We start from the raw sequence: 9,232 nt of genomic DNA, 5'->3' as shown, positions 1-9,232 counted from the left end.
TAATTTAGGTATTAAACAATAGATCGTTCTTAACCAAATTCATCAAGTATGAACAAATGTTCTTAAGCTTAGTCAACATATTTCGAGAATGATTAACAAGATAAACTTGACTCGAAATTTCTTTATGCATGTAATTTCCTATTTATTCATGTGACACTGTCTCGTAGATAGAAAGGTAAAAACTTGAGTAATAGGTGATTCAGTCTTCACTTACCTTTTGTTGATGAAGTTCTCCAAAAGTTTCGGTTGATCTTCTCCTTCAAACGGTAGAACGCAATGATGTCTGGTACTCAACTACACACTTCTATCATAATCCGAGACTTGACTAAATGTAGACTAGAAATCAAGATATAGTTTTGATCAACTAAATTTGACAACAAGCTTGAGATAACAACACTTGTGAATTCGACTGAGCAATGCTCTAACAGAGATCACCATGAAGAAAGCTTTGTTGATTTCAAGTTATTTAACATGCCTATTATTGTGAACATCAAGAGCGAAGAAAAGTGATATGGGACGTTTCCTAGCACAAGTTAGTGGCTAATGTTTGTTTCCATTCTAAGGGTTTAGCATATCTTTTCCCGTCTTAAGTAGAGAGTCCAATAAAAGGAAGATATTCATATTCTTGTTATGTTTTAGATATTTAGAGTTTGATTATGTTTAGTAATAATTTTAGGGTTCATCTAGAACTATAAGTAATCACATGTTCTCATCTTGTAGAGCAGCTTGGATTATCTAATTCGTATGATAATATTAATCAATCAGTTGATTGCTATTATACCATTGATATTCTTTCTTTTAACTCTTGAGTTACAGTTGTTTGTTCTTTTATTCTAGCTCCTGGGTTGGAGTTGTTTTTACTCATTTTAGCAGTGGATTCTCCTACGGTTATATTTATTAATCAGCAGCTTCGGCTGTGCTATATCAGGTGTTACCAGAGAAAGTTCTTTCCTACTACCATCTTTAATATCTATCTTAGAAACAGTTGAGGAGTCCCGTATAATCTAGGATTGTCATAAAAGATGAAATTTACGGAAGGTGAAAAGAATACCGATAAGGATCCTATTTTGATCATGATTGAAGCGCAAGACAAAATCATTGCTGGACTAGGGGATACCTTAGCATCTTATACAAAAGTCTTGAAGGATATAAAAGAATCAATGAAAGATTTGAAGATTGGGAAATCATACCATATTGATCATAACCAGGAAGGAGAATGACGTCCTAATAGTTTTTTTCATAACCAAAGATTTCCTTCAACATGCTCGAGAGTGGAGATTTTTATGGGTCAATAAAAACTTTCAGAACCGGTCCAAGTCATATTTTTGAAGAGGCTGGTGATACTGGTTTCAGAAGAGGAAATCATCATACATCAAGGGCTCTGTGGAATGTGCCAAACATCATTGAGTATCGAAAAAAAAAATCGGGACGACCGAGGGTTTTCAGAATATGATTTTTCTCCTGATAACTTAATGGATTTTGAAGATATAGATAATGTCATACAAAAGAAATTTATGCAGAACCGTATGAATCTTAGAAGTGAGGTCCACAATCCTTACAGAGACAACCATAATTTTTTGCAACGTCGACCTAGATTCAAATCAGGATAAAGGGGGATTGAATGTCCAGACCTGAACGAGTGGGAAGAGGATGACTACAAGAGAAATTTCCTGTTTGGTCCAAAGATCCGACCCGGGAGTAGTGTCCAGTCCAGCGGGATAGAACAATTATCCGCTAGTCCAAAAAGATTTAAAATCCTAGAAAATTACTAGCCTACCCTCAACATTCATGCGTGGGTTAAAATTGTCTCCTCCCACTTCTTCTTCTTCTGCCTTGATGAATCCCGCTACCAACTCCTTCATCAACTCCTCATAATTCAGAAGCTCTTTGTTTTCCTTTATTTATTGGAATTTAATTTCTGATAATTTTTTAGTTTGACACTCTGTATCCGTTGTCGAGAATTTGCAAAGACGCCTGTCAGATCTTCTTCGACCTAAAGTTAGTCATCTCTATCTCTCTTGTCCTTGTCGCTTTGTTTTGTTTTTCATGAAATATAACCTGAATTGTATTCTCAGGTGGAGGTTGACTTCTTAATGAAATTGTTTGAAAAGATTTTAAAGGAAGAACTGGACTCTTTTATGAGGTAATTGTCATTTGACATTTCATCTGAAAATATAACTGTTGGACTTATTCTCGTCTATGAACTTACTTGTAACAGGCAAGGGGTTCGAATTTCTGTAATAGGGGATTCCAGGAAGCTTCCGAGATCACTACAAAAATGCATAACAAAAGTAACCGAAACCACCAAAAGGAACTCAGGTTGTCATCTGATTATGGCAGTTAACTATAGTGGAAGGACTGACATTGTACACGCATGCCGGAGGATCTCTAACAAAGTAAAAGATGGTTTAATACAGCCGGAAGACATCGACGAGAGACTAATCACTCATGAACTGGAAACAAAATGTACAGAATTCCCACATCCTGATCTACTTATCAGGACTAGTGGTGAGCTTAGGTTGAGCAATTTCTTAATGTGGCAATTGGCTTATACTGAACTTTACTTTGATGAGTCGTTCTGGCCTGATTTTGGTGAAAAAGAATTCGTACAAGCATTGCATTCATTTCAACGACGACAGAGAAGATTTGGTGGACAAAACGATGATAATTTGGTAAACCAAAAATCTTAACTAGCAATATGTCCTTGACATTTGTACACAGTACTGATGACAATAATTCGGTACTATTGGTCTTGCATTAATATGTATACAAGTTTCTGCTGTTGATTGGGATAGGATGTTTAGAGGCACCCATGATAACGCTTTTGCCTTCTTTACTAAAGAGGCACCCATGATAATGCTTGGTCATAAAAGGTTTGCAATGTCGAACCAACTTACAGTGGAAGTTGGAAACAGAATCATGAGCCACTGGAATCTGTTCAACATGGCCACCATCTTTTTATATTAATTTTATTTCGAAGTCCCAGGTCTAACATATTAGTACAGACAATAATCGAATCAGCGATTAATAGAGTTCTTAATGATACTAAGACATTTAGTAGACATTATTAAGTGTTCCTTTAAAGAACGGCTATCAAACTCCTCAGTATATAGCTTGCCCGTTTCCTGATATGGCACCTTGAAGATGCCAGACCTAACTCGCCTCTAATCAACAGCTGCAGCTCGACTTTCTACTTGCTGGACCTCTGTTGGTTTTATTTTGTGGTACATCTTCTATCCATCACATGTATACATGTTATCTTTGATCACCTTTTGCGTTTACTTGTATGGGTTGCTTAGGCTTCTAAAAATTCTTTAATTGCAAGCCGATCCTCTGCAGTAAGATCAGCATCCTCAGCACTTAAACGCTCCCTCAACTCCTTGCTATCAATATTGACATTTTTGCTAGAAACCTAAAAAAGATGAGAGTAAATTGGATTTTACACTAGAAGAAATTGTCTGCAAGTCCGAATTGTGAAAGAAGCACATAATTTTACAAACTTAGGGAGATGTGAAAGACCATTGACATGCTTGCTCTAAAAGAGGTTGTGCTTGGTTTGGGATTTGAATGTAACAACTATTAAGTGTATGAAAAACAGGAACATTTTTGTTTTCCAAAAGGTAACTTCACGGTACTTCAGAATCCTGAGAACTTACCGAAATCTAAATACGAACGGAAGTGTATCAAGTGTTTCTTAGTTCTATATACCTTCATCAAAAAATAAAAAGGTTCTCTTTTGAATCAAATGTTGTACCAATTGAATAGGGTCGAAGGAAGAGGAATTCAGTTTCCCTCACGAAATACTAAAATTCACAAAGTGATCATAATATACTCTAGTTTTTTCAGTTTTTTTTTTTTTTTTTTGGATCTTGAGACCAACCAAGCTTAGTATAAGAGAATCGTGTTTTTAGAGGAGTTTAGAAACTTACTTGGACATAATTATTTACATGGCCATCTTGGTTCATTTGTGTTAGTAGCTCGCTGTTGTTGCATTTCCATTCACCGTCTACAACGTATTTGTACTCATAGTGTCCTTCCTGTGAGAGAAAAAGAATAATCTTAGGCCCCAATTTAACTCTTCCAGTTATTTGCTTTTCATTTCAAGAAGCAGAAATAGGACCTGATGAGCTGATGAGTTTAGGTCTGTGACAATACTTACTGGTAACTCTCTCTCAAGAACCCACAAGCCTTCTTTGTCGTCAAATGTCAAAGGTTTACTCTACAAAAATGTCCATAAAAATACTGTTAGATTTGAATGTAAGAACAAACAATAGCTGCTTCCGGTTAGACAATTTTTTGGATTATTCAACATGTGTAGCTAAATGCAGTTCTGCCCCTTTTTTTTTCAATTGAAGTGTCAATAGGTACAAAACATAATTACATCAGAACTTCACCAAAACTGTTACCTGTCCCCATCCAATGTCGAGTCCGGCTATTGCCACTGAGGAGCAATTACCACCTGGCCACGTTAATTTGACCAAATTCTTCTCCAGGCCTGTAAGCTACAGAATAATAAAGTTAATCCACAAGTATTACAATGAATTACAGTCCTCTTTTTTTCTCACTGAGGAGTATGAAACTAATCAGATGCTCTGTGACGGTTCAAAAGTCACTTTAAAATAAATCAACCATTTTTAAAAGATACTGTCTTTCTTTCTTTTTTTGGCTTACTTTCTTGCCTAATGTAATGATGCTAGAATGCTATAAATAAGGTGAAAATATAATTTAATTTACAAAAATTGAGATGGTGACTCACAATATCAGCAGTCGCACTCCTTATGGCATCCAGCTTTGGACAGCATGTACGCTTACTCTGCGAGCAAGAAACCCCCAAACTATATGAGACATTCCAGAAAAATTACACCAATAAATGATATCATGTTTGCTGACCAAGTAAAAATGATGGAAGTTCTAGTCGTACTTTAATGTGCATATTTAGTGCTTTAATAGGTACAAAATCCAATTTTCTGTATGAGTCTAACTCTGACTTATACATTCAACGTGAAAATTAACCAAATGTATAAGATATCAAATTATTATCCTGTTTGTGAATGCTTTCATCACTGAATATTCTATTCTTCCATCAACTTGGAGTAGATTCAGAAAAATGACTCCATTTTCATGTGATTTTTTTTAAGGCGGCATGAATAGAATCTTTGATATTTCAGTAGCAAATTGAGTGTTACCAGAAGCAAACTGTGTGCCTCGTTGAGTTTGTAACCTTGAACCCAGTACATGTACGCCAACTGCAATTCATAAAACTTTTTATTAGCAAACCATTGTTGAAAGAATGAGGATTAAGTTCATAAATTGACTATGCTTAATGTCAGTATTAAGGATGAAAGACACTGCCATGATTTTATATATTGAAATACTTCCAGAGAACTCGTTGCTGCGAGGCCAGACTGGCAATTCGTTGTCAGTCTACTTCTTATAGAGAAGGGTGCAGCTAATGAGTGCAGCACACACACCAAAGTTCTCTTTTCCGCAAGTAAAAAAAGATAGAAGAAAGTAACAAAGCTTCACCATGTTCAGTTAAATGTTCCAGCAACCGAAGGTGAAATTGAAGTGGTTTATGTATTTGGATTAAGACATGCAGATTAAGTTTCTACCAACTCAGCATAAAAAAAGGAAAATTATCTCTTAAGTTAAAGATTGAAGGGTACACGAGTTAATGAAACTATCTCATGCTTCGGAAACCAAACTGATATGCTTACCGCAACAGCAGGAGCTCTTCCAAGCCCAGCAGTGCAATGTATATAAGTCACACCTCCATTGGACTTTATGGCCTTATATAAAACGCTTACCGCAGCTGGCAGTCTCATTCTCAAATCAAATGCATCAAAGTCCCTGTCACATCTCACAATAAGATGCCCACCATGGTGAAGCTTTAAAGAAGCAAATGAAACTATAAACAGGATACATACAGAACTTTACCGTATTTCAGCCCGCACATGCTGAATATCATCGCACTGATTTGCATATTCTTGGATTGCAGTAATATCAACAGAAAAATATCTTAGCAGCATTGGTAAAGGATTAACCCAGCACAGCTTTTCGAAACAATTTTTCCGAAATTCTAGTATTCCCCATACTTGGTGATTCAAGTTTAACAAGATGCATAGTGAGAGTACTAATTTGAGTATACTTTCGGGGACAGAGAAGAAACACTGAAGATTTTGTTTTAAACTTGACTTGTAACATGCATGTAGCTCTCAAGCTCTATGGTAAAATATCAAGTGGAAAGCAACATGAATTGTACAAGGTCACCCTCAACAAAGAGTGTGCGTCCACATGCTTCTTCTTGCTGAGATCAACAAGATAAGAAATTAAGAATTCATGACTTGTCATTCTAATGAGTTTTCTAAGTTAATAACATATTTGGATACTCTAGATCCGAGTTTTGCTGTACGCAAAAAATAGTCTTCACTCCGATTTTGCGAAGCTTGTCAACATCTGCAGGGGTCTGTTTAAAAGTTCAACCAAAGTAAAATTAGAAAAATAGTTTAAAAACTTCCTTCCTTGTTTGTAATGAATGTAGACCACAAAACATAATAGCTGAATTACCTGTAGGCAAGAGCCGACAATCAAATCCGGTCGAATGAAATTATAATTCATCCCCAATTCATGTCTATACGTCAATGCTACAATATTTAAAAATAAAAACATGTACAAATCAGAATACAATAAGAAATTTAACAAATTCTCCTCATAGAACCAAACTTAAGTAAATTGTACTTACAAGCACCCATAGCTTCAGTCATATTATTACTATATATCTCAGACTTTTCCTCATCTACTTCAGCATCATCCGTTTCGGTATTCGTTACAGGCCCAGAAATTGCCTGGATACATTCACTTTATCAGAAAAAAAGTGTCTCAAATCCAAAATAATCTCATTAGCATCACAAACATAGTATCTTAATTAAAACGACATTACCAATATTTCAAAGTACTAACTCAACTAACAAACCTAGAATTTATCAATTTCTAGATACTTCAAAAACACAACATTACTCATCAAATTTTTCAACACCACAAAATGAAATATGAAAAATGAAAAATGATTATAGATTACTTAACCAACCTTCATCGTGATTCTTTGACGAAGCTTACTTGAATTCTCTACAAACTGCAATAATCAAGAATAGGAATGTGAAATGAGAATTCTAAGTTCAAATTTGAAGATTAGCAAAATGTTATAAGAATTAGAATGTGATAATAACACAAATACCTTACATACATTAATGATAACTGAAAGGTGGTTTTTTCCATGGGATTTTAATTCTCCTCCTTGTAAAGACAACCCAATGAAGGATCTAAAAAATAAATTTCGATTAGAATTTCAACCAAAGAATAAGAATCAGAACAAGAGAATCAAACATTTTTACCTTGGAAGATTCTGAAGGCAATTCATTTGCAGAGTTTTTGTAAAAATAGAAGAAGTAGGATCTGCTCTGTCGTGGAAGTACGAACTTTTTGATTTTCTTATTTCTGGTTATTTAGGGAACTAAAAAATTTCTCTACACTGAGTGTTGTGTTGATAGCTTTACCCAACTCTGGTGTTATATCCTTGACACGTCTTGATATAGAGTGATATTTTCATGTGTAAACTACGTGTATGCTGAAGAGTTATACATAAACCTGGAACAGGTTTTGATAAAGATTTTTATTTTTTTACATAAAACGTGTGACTGAATCACGGGAACTCTAAAAGGGATCTCGAACTTTACAAAGAATCTCGAAAATGCTTCTTCTTTTTATTTATCTTTTAGGCGAATCCAATTGTACGTTAGCCGAATCTCTGAACTACTTGTGGAGTAATTATACGCTACTAGATTATACTATCAAGCTACATGCTTCTAAAGTGATTCCACTGTCCATTCTTGACTGGTGGTACTCTATTTTCGTGAATCGAGTTTGATGATGCTGCTGCTGTTGTCTCTGTATACGATGCATAAACCCACATTTTTGGTCTTCTGGTGAAAATTGAGAGGACTGATGGTTCTGGTCTGGATTTGGGACTACTGTTTATCGAGACAAGGACTTTTGCGGTGCTAAGTGCGTTGGCCGCGGGGACAGATTGAGTGTAAGAAACAATCACATGAGTTAGAATACAAAAATTATTTGGGCTTTTGTACTTATGAGATGCAAAAGATGATACTACGAAATAATTGATCTCTTGGGTTAATTATACGTCGACAACACTACCAAATTGGTTTCGCATTTGTTTGTTTGTGTTTTTTTTCAATTTCTTAGATAGTTTTGGCTTTAGTGGGGTATTTGCCGGGAAACATTAAAGCCAATATTTCCAAATGGTCTAACAAAAAGATTAATAAGATGATCAGCAAAATTCAGAGTTTGCTCCCGAAAGATTTAATGGTTGAAAACAACAAATATTTTTTGTGATTTCCAGAGACTTTAATAAATTTCCAAAGTATTGTATTACTGGTTGTATACTTTATAAAATTCCTTATAAGTATATGTTACTCGTTATATACTTGTAAAATCTCGTTCAAAGTTTGTGTTACTCGTTATAAACAAGAAAACTTAAAGACTTTGCATACTTACCAATTTTTAAGACTTTGAATGACATTTATGTGTATTTTTGCCTTAGAGAAAGTCTTGCAAAATATGAAAGATTTTGGGAGACTTCTAACAAAATTTAAAATTTCATTTATTATCATTTATTTGTTTTGATATTATTTTATTTTATTTCAAGTTGATGCAAACGGTGACACGTGTACTCTAGATCTATTTCTCTCTCTTCCTTTTTTTTAATTATATCCCATATATATATATATATATGCTAAACAACATATAATACGATCAAACTCTTTAGATTTTGAAATGAAAATTTCCATTGATGACTAAAGTGTTTCAGATTATGATTAGTGCTCAATTTAATTTGCAATCAACGTTTTTCAAGAATTGTTTTTGATAGGATAAATTTTATAAAACTCTACAAATCTCTAGATTTGTCATGTTTGGTTGTTATACAATTCTCTAGAAATCTTGTTTTCACAACTTTTTAGAACTCTACAAATCTATACAGGAATTAGGCCAACTTTACCAAACTCTGCAAGTATTTTTCCAACTCTGTAGAACTCTCCGAAAGTTTTTATTTTTCATGATTCTTTTTAAATCTATACAAATCTACAAAAGTATGTATTGAGTAAACCCCCGTAAGTTTTTGATAATCTAATTATAAGAGAGAGAAAGTCTTTTAAAG

At 34.4% G+C, this 9,232-nt stretch overlaps 2 protein-coding genes across 3 annotated transcripts; one reads left to right on the top strand and one right to left on the bottom strand.

Annotated features, from left to right (window-relative positions):
• Positions 1-1,714: 1,714 nt before the first annotated feature.
• Positions 1,715-2,774, top strand: LOC113310807 (dehydrodolichyl diphosphate synthase 2-like). The gene is made up of 3 exons (XM_026559595.1): positions 1,715-1,998; positions 2,076-2,143; positions 2,219-2,774. The coding sequence occupies exons 2-3, from the start codon at positions 2,094-2,096 to the stop codon at positions 2,688-2,690; spliced, it is 522 nt and encodes a 173-aa protein (XP_026415380.1). The 5' UTR covers positions 1,715-1,998; positions 2,076-2,093; the 3' UTR covers positions 2,691-2,774.
• Positions 2,775-2,933: 159 nt separating this feature from the next.
• On the bottom strand, positions 2,934-7,671 carry LOC113310806 (phosphoglucan phosphatase DSP4, amyloplastic-like). 2 transcript variants are annotated; one of them, XM_026559593.1, is made up of 14 exons: positions 7,392-7,671; positions 7,235-7,319; positions 7,088-7,132; positions 6,743-6,845; positions 6,568-6,644; positions 6,390-6,466; positions 5,938-6,018; positions 5,718-5,850; positions 5,187-5,246; positions 4,757-4,813; positions 4,407-4,502; positions 4,160-4,219; positions 3,930-4,037; positions 2,934-3,412 (listed from the first exon to the last, which is right to left on the bottom strand). In XM_026559593.1, the coding sequence occupies exons 1-14, from the start codon at positions 7,415-7,417 to the stop codon at positions 3,296-3,298; spliced, it is 1,125 nt and encodes a 374-aa protein (XP_026415378.1). In that variant the 5' UTR covers positions 7,418-7,671; the 3' UTR covers positions 2,934-3,295. The 2 variants fall into 2 exon arrangements, with proteins under 2 accessions (XP_026415378.1, XP_026415379.1); XM_026559594.1 differs by having other exon boundaries at positions 7,244-7,319.
• Positions 7,672-9,232: the final 1,561 nt, after the last annotated feature.

The sequence above is a fragment of the Papaver somniferum genome, chromosome 9 (assembly GCF_003573695.1).
Source record: "Papaver somniferum cultivar HN1 chromosome 9, ASM357369v1, whole genome shotgun sequence".
NCBI classification, from domain to species: Eukaryota; Viridiplantae; Streptophyta; class Magnoliopsida; order Ranunculales; family Papaveraceae; genus Papaver; species Papaver somniferum.
The sequence above is the reverse complement of the archived record's forward strand: the minus strand, read 5'-3'. Positions and strand labels throughout refer to the sequence as shown.